Raw genomic sequence first — 23,375 nt, 5'->3', positions numbered from 1 at the left:
CAGCTACTCGGGAGGCTGAGGCAGGAGAATCACTTGAACCTGGGAGGCAGAGGTTGCAGTGAACCAAGATGGCACCACTGCACTCCAGCCTGGGCGACAGAGCAAGATTCTGCCTCAAAAAAAAAGTCTTCATGGCCGGGCCAGGTGCAGTGGCTTACACTTGTAATACCAGCACTTTGGGAAGATGAGGCGGGCAGATCACTTGAGGTCAGGAGTTCAAGACCAGCCTGGCCAACATGGTGAAACTCCATCTCTACTAAAAACACAAAAAATTAGCCGGGTGTGGTGGCAGGCACCTGTAATCCCAGCTACTCTGGTGGCTGAGGCAGGAGAATTGCTTGAACCCAGGAGGCAGAGGTTGCAGTGAACCAAGATAACACCACTGCACTCCAGCCTGGGTGACAAAGCGAGACTCCATCTCAAAAAAAAAAAGAAATTTTTTTTTCATGGTCTTAAATGAGGCTTGATATTAGTCTTTTAACAATTTGCTGTTCCAGTAAAGATCCTTGAAAAAAACTTGAGCAATTTTCATCAAAGTAAGTGAGCTCTCTTTTTTTCCTTGATGTGCAACTCATAAAATTATTAACTGTGAACTGGGTGTGGCGGCTTACACCTGTAATGCCAGCACTTTGGGAGGCCAAGGCAGGCGGATCGCTTGAGCCCAGGAATTCAAGACAAGCCTGGGTAACACGACAAGAGACCCCATCTCTACAAAAAAAAAAAAAGTTATGAACTGTGGTCTCAAAATGTACTAGATTTTTCTGTTCTCTTTCTCATGGAGAGAATCGTGGGGATGGTATTGGAGCCGTTCAAGGTTCAGAAGTTTGAGGCCTGGCACAATGGCTCACATCTGTCATCCTGCCCTTTGGGAGGCCAAGGTGGGCAGATCACCAGAGGTCAGGAGTTTGAGACCAGTCTGGGCAACATGGCAAAACTCCATCTCTATAAAAAAATGTAAAAATTAGCTGGATGTGGTGGCGCATGCCTGTAGTCCCAGCTACTCGGGAGGCTGAGATAAGAGGATCACCTAAGCCTAGGGAGGTTGAGACTGCAGTGAGCCAAGATTATACCACTGTACTCTGGGCTGGGTGGCAGAGTGAGACCCTGTCTCAAAAAAGAAGAAAAAGCAACAGCAAAACAAAACCAAGGTTCAGAAGTTTGACCGTGATAGTTAATCCTGCATTGTCTCTGTTGCCTCCAGCTTCTGGTTGCTGCTGCTTAAAGTGATAAAGACGGAGTTCAGGGGGTATTAAATAGAAAAATCTAGTGAATACGCCATTCAGTGTAGGAGTGGCCCTAGGCCCATTTACCCTTAACATTTTTTTCTCTCTCTTTTTTAGCTATTTCAAGAAGCCCCTGAATATCTACTTTGGATTTATTCCTGAAATAATCTTCATGACCTCTTTGTTTGGCTATTTGGTTATCCTTATTTTTTACAAGTGGACGGCCTATGATGCTCATACATCTGAGAATGCACCAAGCCTTCTGATCCATTTCATAAACATGTTCCTCTTTTCCTACCCAGAGTCTGGTTATTCAATGTTGTATTCTGGACAGGTACGTCAACCCAGAGGCGGGCTATCTGAGATGATTATCCTTGATCAGGAAGCCAGATGTTTCTCTGACCCTAAAAAATTTATAACTGCCCTTCTATGGGACAATTCTAGAGCTTTGCCACAAAATGTGCTAATTTTTTTGTGAAACTGGATAGTGTTATTCATAGATTAGTAAGAAAGTACTGTTGGGGCAAATTTGTGCCAGACTTGGAAACTGCGTATGTGATCAGTAGTCTTTTATATGATGTACCTTGTCCTTCTTCTTACTCTGCAGAAAGGAATTCAGTGTTTCCTGGTAGTGGTTGCGCTACTGTGTGTACCTTGGATGCTGCTGTTTAAACCACTGGTCCTTCGCCGTCAGTATCTGAGGCGAAAGCATTTGGTAGGTGTATTTTTATTGCTAAAAGTTACTAGACTTTTCTTTTGTTCAAGATAATTATGCACAAATCTGTATATCTGTATACTCTTTTTTTTTTTTTTTTTTTTTTAATACGGAGTCTCGCTCTGTCGCCCAGGCTGGAGTGCAGTGGCACCATCTCGGCTCACTGCAACCTCCACCTCCCAGGTTCAAGCAATTCTCCTGCCTCAGCCTCCCGAGTAGCTGGGATTATAGGTGTACGCCACCACACCTGGCTAATTTTTGTATTTTTAGCAGAGACAGGGTTTCACTATGTTAGCCAGGCTGGTTTCGAACTCCTGACCTCGTGATCCGCCCACCTCAGCCTCCCAAAGTGCTGGGATTACAGGTGTGAGCCACTGTGCCCAGCCACAAATCTGTATACTCTTACAACGCATTTGTGGCCAGGTGCGGTGCCTCACGGCTGTGATCCCAGCACTTTTAGCACTTTGGGAGGCCGAGGTGGGTAGATCACTTGAGGTCAGGAGCTTGAGACCAGCCTGGCCAACATGGTTGAAACACTGTCTTTACTAAAAATACAAAAATTAGCCAGGCGTGCTGGTGCGAGCCTGTAGTCCCAGCTACTTGGGAGGCTGAGGTGGAAGGATCACTTGAACCTGGGAGGCGGAGGTTGCAGTCAGCCGAGATTGTGTCACTGTATTCCAGCATGGGGACAGAGTGAGACTCTGTCTCAAAAACAAAAAAACCAACCAAACAAAACGCATTTATGTTATGTCCCAGCACGAGCACTGGGCCTGCCAGGTCAGAGAAACGTTTCTGCTGCTCAAGACATCTGGATTCAGCTTTGAGTAGCTGGGGTAGAGAAAAGTCACAATTTTTTACCTTTTCTGGTCATGCTTTGCTCACGCTGCACTCAGGAAAATGTAGGCCTGTGCCTGTCTAGATGTAGCATCAACCAAAGCCAAGCAAGGCTGCAAGAGCTGCAGACGGGTGAACTCACTCATGTGGTTTGCCTGAGCAACCACAGGACTGACATTGAGACATTTTCCTTTCAAATGAGACTGTGATACTTTCACTGACCAAAACATCTGGGAAAAAGGTTTGGTTTAAAGCACGTTGATTTTTTTTCTTTTTAAAAAAGCAGCATATGTATATATGTTTACTTAATGTCTGTGTGTATATGAATTCTACACACACACACACACACACACACACACACACAGAGTTAAATTTGCTAGATGTTCAGTATCATGCGTAATTTCTGGGTATCCAATAGCACTTTCTTTACACTGCCTGAGAAAACCCAAACGATCTTGTTGCATGACTCTTAAACGGCTGTTAGATGATGACTCCTGTTGGAGAGCAGCTGAGTTACAAGACCCTCCTTCTCCCTTTTCTGACCATCTTCATCCTTCCATGTACCCTCCATTCGTCTCCCCCTTCACTCCCTCCCTCTTTTGTTTTCTCTCCCCTTCCTCTTTTCTTCCATTCACTATCAGGAAGGGCAACCTGTGGAGGCCCCAGTCAGCCCAAACCCGAGCCAACAGGGACTAGAGGCAGCAGCGGCTGCAACAGTGAGTGAATGAAAACCAACAAACCATCACATTTCATTTAAAGAGGTGGCAAACAGTGCAGCAGAATTCTTTTTAATTAAATTGAGAGCATGGGACATGTGTGCTCTTGGGAAATATGTCCTTGTTACTCACTGAGATGATAACAGAAGTTCCACCTCTTAGGGATAGATTCTGGCATCATCTTTAGTATTGGTCTACTAAGTTTCTATTCAAATATGTAAGTACAGGCATGTCCATAGTAACAAAGTGGCTGTTGTACCCTCACTGAGTCCCATCATCTTAATCCAAGATGGCAGCTCTTGGACTCACCCACTTTCATGTCTGTATTTTGTGACCATGTATTGGATGATTTTTCAGCATAGAAGCAAGAATATCTCTGATTCTTGAATTGATTTCCCTGCACTTTAGAGTTCTACTTTAGAGTGATGCTTGGACATTTGATCTTTTTTAGTAGTAACTTAACTTCTTTTTTAGAAGTGAAAGTTTATACATGTTTAGTGTTTTGTGAGAGACTCAGAAGACCTCACATGTCCTCAACTGTTCCAGTGAGACCTCCACTCTCCGATGTGTTGTGTTTACTGTCATCTGGTGTCATAACCAAAGTGATCTGTCTTGATCCTTTCCTCTTCTGATACTAATTCAAGATTCAGTAACAGCACTTTGAATATTTGTCCTCAAAAACATCTTTTAACCTAAGTCTTACAATGCACAAATATATTAGCCCAATATATTCTAAGTTATGAATGAATCTATAAGATTGTAAAAGTCTCACCAGTAGTGATTACCCATTACTTCTATGTGCTAGAAGTATATACTTCTTTAAATAAAATGAAAGATTTAGATGGATAACCATTTCCTTCATTAAGTATTTCTGATTATTTTAAACTTGGAAAACTTCTTATGGTCATCCTTCTGGAACTAGTCTAAAAGGGCTGACATTTTGGGTCAGAAAAAATTTTAATCTTGCTGCTTAAAATATATTTTCAAGTAGGGGCTTCCCTGTGAGAAATTTTAAAAACCTTTAGAACACATACTACCTATTGTCGATGTCCTTAACACATACTCTTCTTTCTGCTGGTCTTAGCATATATAAGATATGCTTCTGACAAGATCTTAATGCGTTTAAGTCTGGCAACCTCTTCTGTGACAAATTCTAAGTTAAAAGTCCCCTGTCTGGAAACCAGCCCATTCACAGGGTCTTCTTACCCCACTGGTTCTTTAGCCAAACATCTGTTCCTGGAGAGCAGCCTGAAGGCATCAGGATGATCATTCTACAAGAAAGCCTCTGGATTTTTGACCCCAGAGGGCTGAGGAGATGAACAGTGATCTGATTTTGTTCTGTGCTTTGTCCCCTTGGTTGTCTGTGAGTGATATATCACAGTTTAATTTTTCTTTCCTTTTTTCTGCTGACATGTGTCTTTCATCCCCCTTCCTGTAACTCTCATTCCTGTGTTCTGAAGAGATCCTTGTTAGTGTCTGGCTGGGAAATTTAACCTATCTGCCCCTCAGTTTATTTGCTAGTTGGAGAAAGCTTCAGAAATGGCTTTCTACTTTGGGAGCCTTGGACCTTGAAGCCTTCCTCCTGTATCCTATAACCCAGCCTGGGATATGCAGGAGTCCCCTCCGGTACCCTTTGTTGCATTTTCAGTCCACCTTCTGAGGGTTGCCAGGTGGAATATGTGCATGATCTGGAGGTGTCCAGGCTCTGGTGGCCCACAAGTCTGACTGCACTTCAGAGTCATCTGGTAGACTCTGAATTTGTTTCTTAGGGTATTAAAACAAATAAGTGGAAGAAGAAATAAAAGTGGCCCATAATTTCATGGTCCTGACAATCCCCTACTGACATAAAAAAATAAAGGAATATGTGCACTTGGCTAGAGAATGCCTATAGTGCTAAGAAGAAAACCACCTGCCCCCACTGTAGTCCTCCTCTTAAAGGGGCATTGTCAACGGGTGGGGGCCTTGCCTCTGACAGATACCTGCCTGTCTTCTATTGATAGGTGTGTGTGTGCTCTATGCATGTAGAGAAAGACACATGAGGAATTGTGTTTTAAACTGTGGCACTCTTCTGCCTCTTGATTTATTATGTTTTTTAAAAGTTAGTGTATCTTGAAGATTGTTTCATAGTGATAATCACTTTTTTTTTTTTTTCTGAGATGAAGTCTCGCTCTGTCAATCAGGCTGGAGTGCAATGGCGCAATCTCACCTCACTGCAACCTCCACCTCCTGGGTTCAAGCAGTTCTCCTGCCTCAGCCTCCTGAGTAGCTAGGATTACAGGCATGCACCACCACGCCTGGCTAATTTTTGTTTTGTTTTGTTTTGAGGTAGAGTCCTGCCCTGTTGCCCGCGCTAAGAGTGCAATGGCACGATCTCGGCTCACTGCAACCTCTGCCACCCCGGTTCAAGCAATTCTCCTGCCTCAACTTCCCGAGTAGCTGGGATTACAGGCACCTGCCACCTCACCTGGCCAATTTTTGTATTTTTAGTAGAGACGGGTTTCACCATGTTGGCCAGGCTGGTCTTGAACTCCTGACCTCGTGATCCACCTGCCTCAGCCTCCCAAAGTGCTGGGATTACAGGCGTGAGCCTCCGCGCCTGGCCTAATTTTTGAATTTTTAGTAGAGACGGGGTTCACCATGTTTGCCAGGCTGGTCTCGATCTCCTGACCTTGTGATCTGCCCACCGTGGCCTCCCAAAGTGCTGGGATTACAGGTGTGAGCCACCGTGCCTGGCTGACTATCGCTCTTTTTTATGGTTGCCTAGCTTTCCATAGGATATTCCACTGGATATGCCAAAGTCCTTTCTTTGATGGATGTGTTGGTTGCTCCCAATTCTTTGCTATCACTAACAGCAATGCAGGGAACATCCTTGTCCATGTGTCTTTTTTTTTTTGTTTGAGACACAGTCTCGCTCTGTTGCCCAAGATGGAGTGCAGTGGCGCGATCTCAGCTCACTGCAACCACCACCTCCTGGGTTTCCGCGACTCTCCTGCCTCAGCCTGCAGAGTAGCTGGGATTACAGACCCCTACCTGCACGCCCAACTAATTTTTGTATTTTTAGTAGAGACGATGTTTCGCCGTGTTGGCCAGGCTGGTCATGAACTTTTGACCTCAGGTTATCTGCCTAACTCAGCCTCTCAAAATGCTAGGATTACAGGCATGAGCCACCACGCCCAGCCCCTTGTCCATATACCTTGCCAAAGTTTTGCAAGCCTAGATGTTCCAGCAGTGGGATTGCTGAATCTCAAAGGGTTCATGCATTTAAAATTTTGATGAACCCTTCACAATGATTATACAATTTGTACTTGGGAACATATTTTGTAAATACAGATTTATTCGGCCCCACCCCAGAACTACTAAATTTACAATTTCTGGGAGTAGTATTTGAGAATTTCTATTTAAAATGCAGCTTTTGGGGTGATTCTAACGCAGCTAGTTCTCTGACCAGCATGTTAAGGACCACTGCTAGAGTAGGAGGGAGGATTTGTGCAAACACTTAGGTCTGAGCTGGGCATTAAACTGTGACAAGAGCTGTGGCAAGAAATGCACACCAGGAGGTAGAGCTGAGGATGAGGAGCACAGGGCAGCTGCGCAGGCCACCTGCACACTGCTTGTGCTGCTGCCTGAAGGCCAGGTTGCTGGAGAGCCGCCCTTGAGCTCTTGCCTTGTTTGGCCCTCTGGACAGAAACTATATGAAGTGAATCTGGGGCTGTTGTTTAAATTCCTTTTCATGCTGTGGCAGGTTAGCACTAATTGGGATCTGTGAGACTTAACTCATTTCTGCCTGGTTTTTGTTCCCAAAGAGTCTTTTTTGCTTTGGGTTTGGAAAAACTCAAGTTTTTTCAAATCAAGTTGACTTTAAAATTGTACTTTTGGAGACCCTACCAAAGACTGTGCCTGTGAATTCAGAAGAAGCAAATGCCCCGTCAACGTCTGCCCGCGTGCCTGTGGAAGAATTATTTTAACATTCCAGAGCCCTCCGCTGAAGAAAAAGAGCCCCCTCCTCATCTTTTTAAGCTCAGCACTCTCTAGCCACAAGTGAATATACATTAAGCTTTTTTTTTCCTTCTCTGACCTTGGAAGTTCTTTGTTCCTGGGCAGAGACATGGTACATTTCTGGAAGAGGTTGCTGGAATTCTTGGGCTCCTGTTAAAAGCTTATCAGACTAGTGTACAATCACCATGTCATTTGGCCCCTCTTCCTCTTAGAAAGTCTAATTGTTAGTGCCAGAAAAGCTTAGGCCCTTGCAGGCTTTACAGATAGAGCTGTACTTGTAATGAGAATCTGTTCCTATTAAGGTTTTCATTCAAGCAGGATTCTCAATTAGCGTTGACCCAGGTGAGGCTGGTGCCTCTTGGCACAGTAGACAGAACTGCATATTTCCTCTGAAGCAGGGTAAGGTGATAACTGTAGGTTGGTCTGGGGCTGGGGAAGGTGGTGGTTGGGGTGGAACAGTTGTTTGATTTTACTTAGCTGTTCAGTCAGTGGGTTTTGTTTTTGTTGTTAGACTATATGCTTTTCTGAGGTTTGTGTTACTAACCATCGCCCTTCCCACCTCACAGAATGTCATGTTAAAGCCCAGGCAAATTCTACTCTTTCTGTTCATCTGTGTAGGGAACTCTCAACTTTGGTGGGATCAGGGTGGGCAACGGACCGACAGAGGAGGATGCTGAGATTATTCAGCATGACCAGCTCTCCACCCACTCAGAGGACGCAGATGAGGTAAGATCCCGTGGTGTGGGCTTCCTCTCCTTCCACCTCGGGTCAGCCCTAGTCTTGTGTACCCTAAGAGGCCTCACTCCAGTCTTCTCCTTGAAAAATAAAAATACTAATTAATACTCAGCCTGCCTTCTGGACCTCTTAGGGCACCACAGCTTTTTCCAGTGGACCCTGCCCTAAGCTCCAGCTGTTGCCCCCAGAGCCTGCAGCAGTTTTGTTCCTGTCTTGAATTCCAGATTTTGCCTGCAGTGCTCTGCACGCAGGTCTCCATTACTGACTGCTCTCTCGCCTGAGGCAGAGCAGGCCTCAGCATCCCAACTCTTACGACCTGAAACACAGGTCACTAAGCACAGCTTCTTCATCCATTGACCCTTCCAAGGATCATTCCATTTGCATTACTCACCAGCTATAATCACTGGTACTTTTGAAGTCCTATACCACTGATGTGTTCTTGCTGCAGATATTTTGTTTGAGCCTTTTTGGTGTCATTTGCCTACTTTTTACAGGGAGAGAGAGAATTAGGCCAAACTAGACTTTTCCTTAAGATAGCACCTCCAAGCCCACTCTCCTTGCCTGACCCCTTGTAGCACAGAGCCTCTGAACGGAACTATTAAATCTCATCTGCTCATTATGTTCTTTTTAAATCAAATAAAATAGGAGTTGAGGACCCAAGTTGGACTTTTCAGTCTGTCTGACCACTTTCACTATATATGCTTTTTTAAAAAAGAAATCACAAGGCCTGGGGATGCCTTTAAAAAGTACCTATCTTAATGCGCTAAATTCCTGCTGATTTCGCTTTGTGTGTATGCTGAGGAGGCCTGCCTCCAACGTGCTAGCCCATTTAACATGAACAATCCTCCCCAAGAAGCATTCAGTAGCCTTGTGCTCCTAACTTGTGACCTTGTGTGTGGCGTGGCTCCCCACTAAGTGTAAATTTGTGTTTTCAAGCCTACCGAGGATGAAGTGGTAAGATGAAAGTTGGCGTTGCCTTCGTGTTTATCTGGGCTTCTCTCTTCCCATCCTTGTAATCACTCTGCTGACCCTGCCACACCCTGGGGCCACACACATGACTCCTGTGCATCCTGCATTTCACTGGCCATTTCTAACCAGTTCGTGAACCTGTGTTCTAAAAAGCTCATCTCCATTAACTGCATCTCATTCGGTCACCTCTGTCTTTGTTTCATTGACTTTGCTGATCTAATGCCTCAGAGAATGGCTTTGAAAGGAGCTACAAGTAATGTCTGCACTGGCATTCTTGAAGTGACTCCTCTTGCGGGTTAAGTCCCATTGGCCTCTGCCTTCCTCTCCTGTGATGTTGTGGTTGTTCTACTCCCAGCCACTGGAAGTAGCCGTTTCCTCCCTGCTCCTCCAAGTGCTTGTGAGCAAAGCTTACCCTTCCTCCCTGTCTGAGCCAGCCTCTTCCTGCTGCCCTCCTCAGCTTGATGATGCTTCAACTTAGAAGTGGTGGACCCTTCTCGGGGTCAGCTCTACCTCCATGTGACCCAGGTGAGAGGGAGACAGCTTTCAAAAGGAGGCTTTGCCTTCCAGATGCATCCCAAAGGAAATAATCCATCTGGGTGAAAGGAGTTAATACTATATCAGCCACACATAGAGAATAACAGAGAATAACAGAGACTGGAAAGCAAGTTGACTAACTATTCAGGCCACATCTCGAGTAGAAGGCCCTCTGGCTCAGCAGTAATTTACTTAGCAACGTACACTCTTTAAATTGGGTTTTTAAAAGGCCTTGCTGCACTGTTTGCATCTTCCCCCAGCACTTCTCTCTAAAATGCCTAGACCCACAAACTGTAACCTTCCCTTCCTGACTCTCTGGTCCTCTCTAGGAGAGCAGTGGGATGGGAATGGGAAAGCCTTTGCTGTTCTATGTAAACACAGGCAGGGCCTGGTCTTCCTGAAGCCTAGAGAGGCTCCTTTGCTGGCATCAGAGAGTGTCTATATTCCTGGACTGCTCATCTGTGCAGTCCCTGGCTGAGCTACCTGGCAGGGATGGGTGGGGTGTGCTCCATGTTAGTGAGGAGCCCAACCCTTTCCCAGGCTCACTGCCTCCAGCAACACTGCTTTTTAAATGTCTTCCTAGCCATGCACCCACATTGTCGGAATGGTCTGACCAGCTATTGTGCACCAGTGTTCTCATTTGTAGCCATATCCCGGGAGGCTGGACATCCAACAAGATAGACTCTAATTCAGCCCCCAATCCCTGGCCACCCAGCTCACTCAGGGATTCAGCTACCCTTGGCTACCCAAGTAGTCTAAACATTTTATTTTTATCAGGCACATACACAGTCTGGTTCTCTATAGCCAAATTTAGATACCCATGACATTTATCTAATGATTTCAAACAAAACAGATTCCTAAAAAAAAAGTTCAGCCTACTTCTGGAATTTCCCCATTTTGCTTGGCTGTGAAAATGTATTTGTCCCATGCAGGCCCTTGCTCCAGCCCAGTGGAAGCATTAGTACCTCTCCCTAGTGGGGACTCAGTCCAGCTGCACACCAGAGCCAGGCCACTTGGTTGTCTGGGAAATCTTCAAAGGCCGTGACCACTCAGCAAGGGTCAGTGGCACCTCTCCCCACTGTCTCCTCACCAGGTGCATTCATCCCACCCATCCATGCATTCACTCACCCTCCATGCGTCCAGCACTATGTATAGTGCTACAGAAACAGAGAAAAACATAGTGCTTGCCTTCAAAGACCTCCCAAAGTGGGGAGACAGTCTGGATGACAGGTGCTGTGATAGAAGTGTGCCCCAGATGCTATGGGAGCACAGAAAGAGGGCAGCTGATGAACACTGGGGTGAGGGTGGAAAAGGAGACCCTGGAAGGACTCCCTAAGGAAGTTATCTTACTCTGGTCAAGCAGGAGGCCCTGTAGAGGAGCGATGCAGACCACCAGCATATGCAGCTTCACAGGCAAAAGACCTGCAGGCCCATCACATGTTGGGGACTAGCAAGTATTCAGCTTGGCTGGAGCAGAGGCAGGAGCGGGGAACTGGGGACAGGTGAGACTGGAGGTTGGCAGAAACCAGCCATAGTAGTTTTTGCCTCATTTGGACAACAAGGAGCCATCCAAGAGACGGTGGTGAAGCTGGTGGTGACATAGCCATGGTGCGTTGAGGAAATACCCCCAGTGACCATGTTGTAGGGTATATTGGGTTGGGGAGGGGCAAGGTCAGGAGGCATGGACACATCATTTGATGTCATTCAGGACAGAACAGAAAGCCTGAAGTGAAGTAAGGTGTTTGTAGGACGAGTTGGAAAGGAAGGAACCAATATGAGATATTAAAGAAGTGAAAGCTATAGGTCCCAAGGCCAGGCGCAGTGGCTCACGCCTGTAATCCCAGCTACTTGGGAGGCTGAGGGAGGAGAATCACTTGATTCTCCTGGGAGGCAGAGGTTGCAGTGAGCTGAGATCATGCCACTGCACTCCTGTTTCAAAAAAGGAAAAAAAAAAAAAAAACCTCGATAGAGACTAAAAAGAACTGTCCGGAGAGGTAGGAGGAAAACCAAGGGGAGGCAGGTATTTCAAGAAGGAGGAAGAGGCCATAGTGACAGACACTGCAAGAGCATGGACAAGGACACAGAACGTCTGTTAGCTTTAACAACTGGGCCGGGTGCGGTAGCTCACGCCTGTAGTCCCAGCACTTTGGGAGGCCAAGGTGGGTGAATCACCTGAGGTCGGGAGTTCAAGACCAGCCTGGCCGACATGGTGAAACCCCATCTCTACTAAAAGTACAAAAATCAGCCGAGTGTGGTGGTGTGCGCCTATAATCTCAGCTACTAAGGAGGTTGAGGCAGGAGAATTGCTTGAACCCGGGAGGCAGAGGTTGCAATGAGCTGAGATCACGCCACTGCACTCCAGCCTGGGTGAACAGTGAAACTCTATCTCAAAAAAAAAAAAAAGATGTAACAACTGGGAGGTCAGGGTGACCTTGCTAAGTAGAGGCATTTTGTGGAGGAGTGAAAGTGGAAGCCAGGGTGCAGTAGGGTGACGACTGGCTGGGCAGAGAGGAAACTGAGGCAGAGGATGTGGACATTGACTCTGCAGCGATTCATGGTCAGTCATGGCTGATTGATACTGGGTGTGTGCTGAGTGGCAGACTCATAAGTGCTAGGCTGGATTTCTCACCCAGTCCTTGCCTCTCCTGAGAATGCCTGCAGGAAGCTGGGAATGAAGGAGAGAAGGCAAGGGTAAGGCCTGGAAGCGAGGCTTCTCTCCCATCCTGCACTTTTTTCAGTGGGAGAAACTTGAGGTGGAATGAAAACACGGAAGGGTTGGCTGCAAGGGAGCCCAGTGGTCACTGCCCCCCTGGCCCATAGGAGTAGAGATCAGCACTCCTGGGAGCCATGGACTTCTTCCTTTCGATGCAGGCCCTGTGGCGGCAACCAGCAGTGGTAGGAGAGAGCTCTTAACCATGGTGTTACGATTTAGGAAACTCAGGGAACTAGGATTACCCTAGTTTTCAGGGTAAGTAAGGACACTTGAAGAGCCTGTTCTGGAAGAAAAGCCCAGAAATAGACTAGGTGTCGACAGAGGTGAGGGAAAAGCAGACGTTTGCCCAGAGATGGCATGGTGGAGCCAGCCCCCTCCACACTGGCTGCACGCCTGTGACCTGGGCTGTTGTGGCTTTACCAGCCGAACCACTTTCTCCCATCCCCATGTTCTCAGTGATTTCCCAAGGCATTTCTGGTGTCCTTTGGGAGTGGAATCACGTGGGTTTTTAAAGGAACTGCTGCGAAAAATAGACCCTGATCTGAGAGCAGGGGCCGATGGGGAGGCCACTGAGCCCTCAGGAGTATCTGAAAGCTCAGAGGATTGTGGTCTGGGCTCTATGGGGGAAGCCCCGTAAAGGAGTGCCTCCTGGTCTTTGGTCAGCCTGACAGAGTGAGAGGCCCAGGGAAAGTACCTGGGGCTTCCAGAATATACCAAATTCAAAAGCCCACGTTCACCCCTGACTGTGCTTGGAGCAATCCTGAAAGTGCACTCCCAAGAGCTTGTTCCAGCCCATTCCTTTATTCTGGAAATAATTCTTGGTATTGAAAGGAAAACTGGGACAAAGGGAGCTTGAAGAAAAAACAAACAAACTGGAGATGTGCTGTTTGGCCTTAACCCATGTGGAAATTTGTACACTCCGTTAGGATTTCCCTGTACATGGTGGTGAAATCATGTAGGGAAAAAAAATTCACCGTGTAATCTCTTTAGACGTCACAAAAGAAAAAGAAGGTTATCTTGCTCCCTAAAGGCTGTAAGAAGAATAAGTAAAGTGGCTGTAGAGGCCTAGTCTTCTCAGGACAGTGTCCAGATTGAGAGCCCATCTCCTGAAGCGCAGTCTGGGGAAAATCCCTTCCTGCCCTCCTGCAGGTCCTTAGGGTCCCAGACTCAGACAGTCACTTTCCCAACAGTGTCTCAACTCAGCACACGCTCCCCTCTTGAGCACAGAGCCCCAGAGGGAGAAAAACAAATGTGTCGAGAAGAATCTTACTAAGATGTAGTTAATGAAAGTGTATTGAGGGGAATGGAGGTGTCCCAGGTGAGGGCTAAGCCAGGCAGGATTTTTGGGGAAGGCATTGCCGAAATCACCACCTGTGTTCAACACTGGGTGCTTCTGGCCGCTCCAAAGTTGAGGTGCCAACCATGGGAAGTGCAGTCCCCTACCCTGGCCCAGGTTCAAAGCGCCAGGTAGCCACAACTCAGAATGCCTGCACATTCCCCTCCTAGCCTTACGTTTTCTCTCTGGTTTCCTCCCATGACAGTTTGACTTTGGGGACACCATGGTCCACCAGGCCATCCACACCATCGAGTACTGCCTGGGCTGCATCTCCAACACTGCCTCCTACTTGCGGCTGTGGGCCCTCAGCCTTGCTCATGCACGTGAGTACCCCTCTCCGGGCTCCGGAACTCTAGTTTCCCCCTCTGTGGTCGTACTCTCAGTTGGGGAGCTTAAGTAGAATGGAAATTACATGAAGGTTCTGGAATTATTCAGGTTCCTGAACGCAAGGAGAATGAGTACAGACAGGAGGCTCGGCACTTTTGCCAGGTTAGCTCTGCATGGTGGTCCCACTAAGGCAGTGGGAAGCCAGGGTCCAGGGAACCCTAGTGGGGGAATGGCAGAGCAAAATTCCTGCCTACAGCTGCCTCTTGCCAAACTGCACTGGATTTTGTGTCTCCCATTCCCCAGAGCTGTCTGAGGTGCTTTGGACCATGGTGATCCACATCGGCCTGAGCGTGAAGAGCCTGGCAGGAGGTTTGGCGCTGTTCTTCATCTTCGCTGCCTTTGCCACCCTGACCGTGGCCATCCTCCTGATCATGGAGGGCCTCTCAGCCTTTCTCCATGCACTGCGCTTACACTGGTGAGGGGCAGTGGGGCAGGGCGGGCGTGGGGGTGAATGTGTCCTTAGCTGCGGTGAGAGGGCAGCTTTTCTCCCAACACAGCCCTGCAGCTCTGTGCAGGAAACATGAGCTGGCCCTGCACTAGCTTTACCTCAGGACACCCCAGCACCAGCTTTGCCACTGAGTTTCAGAAAATGATCACAGAAAAGCACAACTCAGCCTTCCCTAGACTCTAGGGAGAGGTCCCTGGTGAGTGGTGTCAGGTCCCGCTCCCTGCCTTTAGCTGTCCCCAGTGCTCCTGATTTTGGCTTAGAGGGGCTGCTGGGGTCATAGGGTTTCTGGTTTTCTCTCTGGTGTGTAACTCTTCTGTCTTCAGAACAGTGGAAGCAGCTCTGGAATGGATGCTAAGTGCAGGAAAGGCTAGAGCACACTGCACCCCAGCTTTGCCCTCGTTGTTCTGTCATTGTGCCAGGGGTCTTTGAGTTGGACCCTTGGCAGCTCCATTGTGGGCTGGGGGGATTCCTGGCTCTATAGGGTGAAGGTTGGTACACTCACGAAGCTTCTTCAGAAGGGCAGGTTTGGGGTGGTTCTGTTTGTTTTCTTTAATGGACTCCTAATGGCTCTGTGTGGAGAAAGCATGAGTTCAGCCTCTGGGACTGGGAGAGCGGGGGTGTAGTCTGGGCTGTGACCACCTCAAACCAGGGTTGCCAGATTTAGCACATAAAAACACAGTGTGGCCGGGTGTGGTGGGTCACGCCTGTAATCCCAGCACTTTGGGAGGCTAAGGCAGGTGAATCACTTGCCTCAGGAGGTGATTCGAGGTCAGGAGGAGGTCAGGAATTCGAGACCAGCCTAGCCAACATGGTGAAACCCCGTCTGTACTAAAAATGCAAAAATTAACCAGGTGTGGTAGCACATGCCTGTAATCCCAACTACTTGGGAGGCTGAGGCAGGAGAATTGCTTAAACCCAGGAGGTGGAGGTTGCAGTGAGCCAAGATTCTGCCACTGCATTCCAGCCTGGGCAACAAAGCAAGACTCTGTCTCAAAAAATAAAAAAAAAAAAAATACAGTGTGTATTTCACATAAACAGCAAATAATTTTTTCAGTATGAGTATTTCCCAAATGTGCATGGGACATGCTTATACTAAAAACTGGGGCAGTCTGTATTTTCTGTGGCTATTCCACCTCAGACTCCACTTCTTTGGGTCTCTATTTCCTCCTTTATGTTGTGATTCTCTTTTTTGGGGTCTCCAAACCCCAGTGTCTCTGGAAGTTCTGGCCCCTCTCCCCAGAGAAGCACTCACACACTCCTCCTGTTTTACGAGCATAGGGGTCTGACTCACTGGTGTGCCTTGGAGGCCCCTGGATGGGATGCTCTGTGTTCATGAGCCCAAGGCCAGAAGAAGACTATGAATGTTCTCTTCGTTCTCCAAACCTGAAGAAAATCCAGCATCTGAACCTGAGAAACTCCTTCCCCACTCTCCTTTATCTTTGATTTTCTCATGGCTGGGTGACCGCGAGCCTCCTCAAAGATTCAGCTGTGGGTTTTTCTGAATGATGGGCGGAGGGTGAGGCATGGAAGGGCAAGACGTGGCTGGGGTGCACTCTTCTTCAGAAACCCTGCTGTGTCAGTAGACGTAGCTTCCTCTGGCCTGGCTCTCTTCTGTCTGGCCTCCCTCCTCCCCACCCAGCTCATCTGGCTGGCCCCCGTATTCTCAGCTTATCAGCCGACCCCCCTCCCCCAAGCACACTTCCTCAGCCCTCCTCGGTGCACGAGAAACCTCTGAGGATTCACTTTTTCTTGCCCCTTGGTCTCCTTCCTTTTCTTTTCAGTCCTGTCCCTTGAGCCCTGGGTTTGAGGGAACAGTGACCACCTCACCTTGATTCCAGCCCACGTGGGTAGCCAGTCATCTCCTCCCTGGGCAGGGCGGGAGCCGGGCACTGCTGCAGAGCAAGGTCGCCTGGGCCTGAGCCTGGTTTTGTTGCCAGAGGATTGCTTCCTCCTCAGGCTCACCTGTGGCCTCCCCGTGTCTTCCCATGTCCCCCTGAACTGAAGTGATGAGTGACAGGACAGCAGGCTTCCGAATCGGGCGACCTGGGTTGGAATTCCAGCTCTGTCACAGCACGGGGGGGACCTGAGCAGAACATTCACTACCAAGGTTACTGTGAGCAAGTAGGAAGTAATGCACACACCAGGTGCTGCCACAGCAAAAAGCAGGTGCTCCAGGATGGGTCGCGGCTGCTCTGCTTAAAAGTGGGATGCCCTTGCTGGGTACTGTGGCTCACACCTGTACTCCCAGCATTTGGGGAGGCCAAGGCAGGCGGATCACCTGAGATCAGGAGTTCGAGACCAGCCTGGCCAACATGGGGAAACCCCATCTCTACTAAAAATGCTGGGCGTGGTGGTGGGTGCCTGTAATCCCAGCTACTTGGGAGGCTGAGGCAGGAGAATTGCTTGAACCCAGGAGATGGAGGTTGCAGTGAGCCGAGGTTGCACCACTGCACTCCAGTCTGGGCGACAGACCAAGACTCCGTCTCAAAAAAAAAAAGTGGGATGCCCTGGAGAGAGGGTGTCTGCCTGGGGTCCCCCATAAAGAAACTGCTTTTAACCTGTCCAGAATGAGAGGAGACCCCACAGGAGGCAGAGGAATACCATCAGAATGCCCTCAGGTGCTGTTTGCAAGGAACAGCCTCCCCGTATATGTCGTATGTATTTTGGTAATAGGAGTATTGGGTAGGAGAGGAATAAACAGTGCAGACCTCCTTTGTGCAGCTTCCAGAATCTCATCTTTGGAGGGCTGTCCCTGCGACGTGAGTGGGGTGCCTCCCCCACCACTGAAACAGGAGTGAATGAAGTTGGTGGTTGTGCGCCCCCTCCTGGCAAAATGCAGCTGTGCGTCCAGGATGCCTGGATCTTCCCTGTGGCCCAGGACTGCAGGAGGCGTTCTGAGCTGTGGCCCTCTTACCAGGGTGGAGCCAGGTGGAGTCTCTGGGGCTGCTGAACCAGCTGTAGGGATGGTGCTGCTATTCTTCCTGGCATCCAGCCTAGGCATCTTCATATTTCCCACTTTGTGCCTGCTGTTTCCTGATTCAAGGGCTGCCCCATTATACAAGCTCTGGGTCTCTTCAGTGGGGACAATGAGAAAAACATTTGATTCGGTAACATATAAACCACTAGTGTGAGATTCATGCAGCGTCATAGGAAGGGGGGTGATGTGTTTGAAAACCGTGAGCAGGTTAAGGTATTAAGCAGCTAATTCTGTCTCCCAAGTTTTCTCTCTCTTTTCCTCCCTCCTGCCACATAAAGGGTGCTTGGCTTCTTACCTACTGTAATTAGACGTCTTGTCTTCTTCAGAGAAGGCATGAGACAGGGATTTGATTGTAGTTACCACTGTAAACATCAAACTGATTTGTATGCAGAACTGTTGCCCCAGGGCCTACCTTCCAAGGAACCTGGTTTCTCCTTACCTAGCGAATTCCACATACACATAGATGTACACCCACCTGTATACTCACAGATTGGGTGGCGATTAAAGGGACAGAATCAGGGACCAACTCCTTGATAGGAATGCAGTGTTGCCATGGCATGACAGCATGGAGCAGTTGAGGGAATGGCTGCCCAGGAGAACTCAGAACTCTTAAAATGTAGTTCCAGGCCGCCCTCATTGCCCTGATATTCGGGCTATCAGACGGATGTGTGTTCTAGGCCCTGAACTGCACAGAGAGTGGCAGAATGGGCTAGATAAACAGGTCAGCCCAGAATTGTATTTCCACACTGCCTGCCCTCAGTCACAACCCCCACCAGGAAAGGGAAGTGGCCCCAAGACTCCTTCCTCCTTCACCCACTCGAGGAAACAAGAGTTCCTGTTACGTGGCAGGAATGATGTCTTTTGGTCCCAGTTAATCCCTCTGAGTCACCCGGTGGCCTTTGCCAAGTGCTGGAGCTGGAAGAGATGATAGAGACACCCATCTGGTTTCCTGAGGCTCTCCTCACAGCTGTTGAATTCTAGAGGTGCATTTCAGTGGCTTGGGGCATGGCGAGACCTTGGAGTCTCCCTGAGCAGAGCAGTGGAGAGGCCCAAAAAGAAGGAAGAACCTAGGATGGCAGATGGGGCCCTCCTTGCCCCAGGGAACTTCATGTTTGTACTTTCTCAAGAAGCACACCTTTCCCCAGTTCAACAGGAGAGGGTGGGGAGACTGGCAGGGAAATTGCTTTCCAGCTTTGTGTTTGGTGGTTGGGGTGAGGGTGGCCAGGGAAGGAGGTAAAATCAGGCTGACCTCAAGATAGACCCGAGATGTCCCAGTTCTGGCCACTCTAAGTCTCTAAAGCAGCAGCTGGTGGGAGGGGCAGTATTGGGCAGTATGTCGGGGAGGCCACCTGTCTGCTCACACAGTACAATTGATGTGCCCCTCCCGGGCATATATCCCTCTTCCTCCTCGCTGGGCCCCATGGGTAGATAAGGTGACTGGAGGGGTGCCAAGAAAAGGGTGGTGCCCCCACAGGCATCTGAAAACAAAGCTGCTGCTGCATTTGACCAGTTTGGAGATTAGAATGGTTTTGTGATTAGCCAGGCAGGGAGTGGGGTCAGAGTTCTGGACATCTCACTGGATTTGGGGGTCAGCATACCCTACCAAGGCTGACATTCACTCCTAGGTAATGGCCTGGGACCCTCAGGTGACTTGTGCACTCTCTGGCTATGTATTGTTGAATGAAAAGGGGACATACAAATCTCTTTTCAGCTGTTCTGAAATAACCCTTGCCACATGGGAACACAGTCTATTCAATATGAAGAATTCAAACCTAACACAAGTGGGTGAGAAGCAGGAACCTACCGCTAGGCCCCACTGCATTCTCTCAGAGGTGGTCTCAGTAACTGGAACTTGGAGAAGTAGTTTTGGTGTGGTGTTGGGACATGGGTGAATCCAGGGCCTGGTTTGGAATTGCCCTGACAGGAACCCTGAGCTAACGTCAGTTGGAAGCTCTGTGTCCTCCCCCTCCTGAGTCCTGTTCTTCCTGGAAAACCTTGACCCACCCCTGTGGAATGTGGGGATGTGTGGGAGAAAGCCGACTGCTTTTACTCCCACTCAGAAAATTCTGTTGTGTCTTCTCCAAGGGGGTGTTCCTCAGCCTGCACCCCAGTGAAGGGCCTCTGAGGAGCTCCCAATGCCACTGGTAAACTGTCTGTAACCTTTGGTCCCCAGCCACCTCCCAGCCCCTATTCTCTTAATTCCTGCTTCTTGGCTTGGAGGGAGGAAGCTGTTTGTAAAGACTGAGTTAGGGAACTCGAGGGTTCCTGAAGCTTTAAAGCGCCTCAAAGCCCTCACCCTGCACATGACCTGTCACCTGGAGCCTGCCACAGCCCCACCCCTGCCTGTTCTTACAGGGGCTCCAGTGCCTCCAGGGTCACACAGCACCATGTGGAAACTATTCCTCAGGGCAGTTCTCCTTGGCCTTTTTATTCTCTGAATCATGCATTTTTCTGCCCTTATTTGGTGTGGTTTGGTTGCTGGGCAGCTGTCCAGGGTGAGTTTGTAGGAGGAAGCACAGCCAAGCAGCCCAGCTCTGCTTATGGGACAGTCTTCCTCCCGCCCTCCCTGAGAGTGCAAGAGTCCCACAGAGACTATCAGGCATGGCTGTTGAACTGCTGGGAAGGGAGCTCAGGCTTTTTTTTAACTCCCCAAGAGAAGAATACTTTCTGAGATGTTTTTGTGGTTGGAGAATATTTTTGCCATTGCTTTGAGAAGACTTCCCCTCCTAACTCCCCCTCTTTCCTGGGAATTTCCTTCCTTAAATGGAAAGCCTTCAACATTCACTCCAAGCTCACCCTTCTAGCTCCCCGCAGGAAAAATAACAAGCAAACAGAGGTGCTTGCCCAGGGTCCCTGGAGGGGGCTTCCCTTAGAGGTGGGCTGTGTGATCCCCTGCCAGGAGGGGGCGTTGGGGGCCACTCCTTCATTAACGATGTTAGGCTCAAGCTAACTGAACTTTTTTTGCACATGCCTCTGTACAGAGAGCTGTGCATAAACACACACTGCTCGGCAGGACAGAGCAAGACTGGGAACTGAGGGCACGTCCCTTCCTCCATACGTCAAACTCTTGCTGAGGCAAGTCCCAGGCCTTAAAAGTGGGATCTCTGCACTCTGGGCTTTCTCCAGCTCCCCTGGGGAAGGGAGGCTTGGGGCGAGGTGGGCACGGGGCATCTTTCTGGCCCAACTGTGAAGTGCCAAAAAGTTTCACAAAGTTTCTATTGAATGATAGCGTCGTTCTTCTCTTTCTCCAGGGTTGAGTTCCAGAATAAATTCTACAGCGGGACCGGTTTCAAGTTCCTACCCTTCTCCTTCGAGCATATTCGGGAAGGGAAGTTTGAAGAGTGAGCCCCTGTGAGGGCCATGTGCCCCATGCTGCCCTCCCCACCTCTCTCCACAGTGATCAGCTGTGCTTCTCTGCCTGTGGTTGTGATCTGTGGGCACCAGCGCATTCGTGGCACCCGTCTGTGAGTCATTTAGATAGAATAGTCCTCCCTGGGCCTCCCATCACCCTAGCTTTGTGTGTAGTGTAGTGATTTTCTCGTGGTCACTCATACCCACTGGGCACCAACCTTGCCTTCTTAGCTTCCCTCCATCCAGACAGCCCTTCCCGCCTCCTGGTGGTGAGCCAGTCTGCATTCCCACGCCATCCCAAAGTCCTTTCATCTTCCCCGTGCATTGTAGATGGAAGGAGCACCCATGACATTCATATCTAGACTTTGAGTTCCCTGCATCCGCCACTGTAGTTTCTAGCAGGAGTAGTAGGGGGAAGCAATACAGCTTCTCCCCTAGAAGGGGACGCTGGTAACATGTCCCACTCTTGGGTTAGCAGGGGTGGGTCCAGGAAGGTGATATTTGCGTCCTTTGCCCACCCCCCTCTCGTGCTTGTTAATCAGGCATTCAGCTGGACCCAACTAGGCCATCATGAGTGGCTTCTCCCTGTCACCCCCAGGGGTCATAGGCTATCTATCTCCCTGACCCCACCCTGCGCTCCCCCCCTCCTCTCTCCCTGTTCTTGTCCTGCACTACATAGCACAGCCGGGAGTGCTTGGAACAGAGGCCTTGGCTGCTCTGCAGCTCACAGGGCTTCCCTCCCCCGGGATTGGCTTCTTCTCAGGCCTTGCATGGGCCCTGCCCACAAGCGCACCCTCAGGCCAAGGGTGCAGACTGATGCTCTTCCCTGGTGGAGACCCTGAGATCTTCCCCACCCGCAATCATGATGGCTTCAGTGTGGGACTGAGGTCTTCTTGGTTCTGCCTGCAGCCTGCCTAGCTCTGCCCCCCAGTGCCCACTCCTCACCACACTGGCCCCAGGTCTCAGGAGGGGTGTCCTGGGCCGGGAAGGTCAGTGTCACTGATGATTTGCTGTTTGGAAGCCACTGGCAGGGCTGCCGTGCATGTGGCTGTGAGGGCTGCACAGCCCTGCCAAGGGACCTCCTCCCTGTCACCCCGAACCTTGTAATCATGTGCTGGTGTGGCAGCCCCAGCTAAGTTAATCCCCACTGCTTTCAGTGGTAGAAAGAATTCCCTGAGTGGGCCAGGCTGGTGTCCTCCTCCCACCCTTGCTTTTCTGAGTGAGCTGCCTGGAGCCCTCATCCCCTCTCTCAGGCTGGGCTGGCCCTGGGCGGGGCCACTGTGTGCTTGTCCACTGTGACCTGACCTGACCTTGTGCAGCCCCCTGCCCTGGTGTCCCGGGTTTTTGTGATGATCTTTGCTCTGTTTCCAGTGGGGTTTGAAGCATAGTTCAGGGAACCCTGCCCAAGGCCCTCCTGTTGAGACATTCCTATGTTGAATAAAGTATGTTTGACTCCCCCAGAGAAGCTGCCTGTCACTGTGCCCACAGCCCCTGTGTCGCTCCAGGCTCAGCCGTCTTGAGCCCCTTTGGACCCCCAACCTTTGCCTCCCTCCTCCAGCGTTGCTGCTTTTCCTTGTGTCAAAGGCCACAGCTGCAGTAGGCCTGGCTGGGCAGTTGGTTTGGGAAATTCTCACCTTGTTCCAAGTTTCCCAGGCACCTTCCCACTCACAGGATCCAAGTCAGCTCTGCAGATACTACCTATGGGAGGAGGGGACTGGGCGGCCCATCTTCATCTCCCCTTCACTCATTGCACATCCAGACAGCATGGGGGCAGAGGGGCACTGGGTATCTCCCCACCTGTCTCTCCCTGTTCTCCAAGTGTGCCCTCCAGGGCCCAGTGGCCTGGCTATTTTGAGCCCTGACACCCCTGGCCTTAGTGTAAGTGGAGGCTCCACACAGATTCCTCAGGGCAGCTGGGGAATGTGAGGTGCTGGGATTGGCAGGCGGCAGGACGGAGAGCAGGCAGACCGTCCAGGGTGGCGGGCTGGGCAGGAGGCCCCCTCCCCACTGCCTAGTGAGACACTGCATTCTCGGTGCCCGCCCTCTTCGCTCCTCCCTACAGGGGCCTCCAGGACAGGGGCTGCCCAGGAATGTGACCTGGGCAGGCTGACCAGCACTGCCCCCAGACAGGTGAAAGGGCCGCAACCCCCTACAACCCCCTGTTCGTTCCATGTTCCAGCCTAGCCTGAAGCCCTTCCTCCTCCCTAACAGTGCTACCTGTCCCTGGAGTCGGCCCTGAGGGGCCCACCCCACCCAGCTCCTCAAATATAAGGTCTCCAGTGGAAACTCTGGTCAGGGAGCTCTCAGCTTCTGCTCGGTAGGAAGGGAAGGCCTCATAAGAATAGATATTTGGAATCAGTGAATTCGAATTGAGAGTCCAGGAATAAATCCTAACATTTATGGTCACTTGATTTTTGATAAAGGGGTCAAGATAATTCACT

The 23,375-nt window shown here is 49.7% G+C and overlaps 2 protein-coding genes across 2 annotated transcripts in view; both read left to right on the top strand.

The window, feature by feature from the left end:
- The window catches only part of ATP6V0A1 (ATPase, H+ transporting, lysosomal V0 subunit a1), a 71,280-nt gene extending 48,887 nt beyond the window's left edge, over nt 1–22,393 (top strand). Inside the window, exons 12-20 of the mRNA XM_011999026.1 lie at nt 782–822; nt 1,341–1,557; nt 1,831–1,938; nt 3,414–3,488; nt 8,103–8,210; nt 9,156–9,173; nt 13,977–14,094; nt 14,402–14,573; nt 20,835–22,393. Coding sequence (XP_011854416.1) covers nt 782–822; nt 1,341–1,557; nt 1,831–1,938; nt 3,414–3,488; nt 8,103–8,210; nt 9,156–9,173; nt 13,977–14,094; nt 14,402–14,573; nt 20,835–20,928 — 951 coding nt within the window. The 3' untranslated portion in view covers nt 20,929–22,393. The remainder of the gene's footprint in view (nt 1–781; nt 823–1,340; nt 1,558–1,830; nt 1,939–3,413; nt 3,489–8,102; nt 8,211–9,155; nt 9,174–13,976; nt 14,095–14,401; nt 14,574–20,834) is intronic.
- The window catches only part of NAGLU (N-acetylglucosaminidase, alpha), a 35,958-nt gene continuing 33,526 nt past the window's right edge, over nt 20,944–23,375 (top strand). Inside the window, exons 1-3 of the mRNA XM_011999024.1 lie at nt 20,944–21,047; nt 21,844–21,923; nt 22,493–22,719. Coding sequence (XP_011854414.1) covers nt 20,944–21,047; nt 21,844–21,923; nt 22,493–22,719 — 411 coding nt within the window. The remainder of the gene's footprint in view (nt 21,048–21,843; nt 21,924–22,492; nt 22,720–23,375) is intronic.

The sequence above is a fragment of the Mandrillus leucophaeus genome, unplaced genomic scaffold (assembly GCF_000951045.1).
Source record: "Mandrillus leucophaeus isolate KB7577 unplaced genomic scaffold, Mleu.le_1.0 Scaffold58, whole genome shotgun sequence".
In the NCBI taxonomy this organism is placed as follows: Eukaryota; Metazoa; Chordata; class Mammalia; order Primates; family Cercopithecidae; genus Mandrillus; species Mandrillus leucophaeus.
The sequence above is the reverse complement of the archived record's forward strand: the minus strand, read 5'-3'. Positions and strand labels throughout refer to the sequence as shown.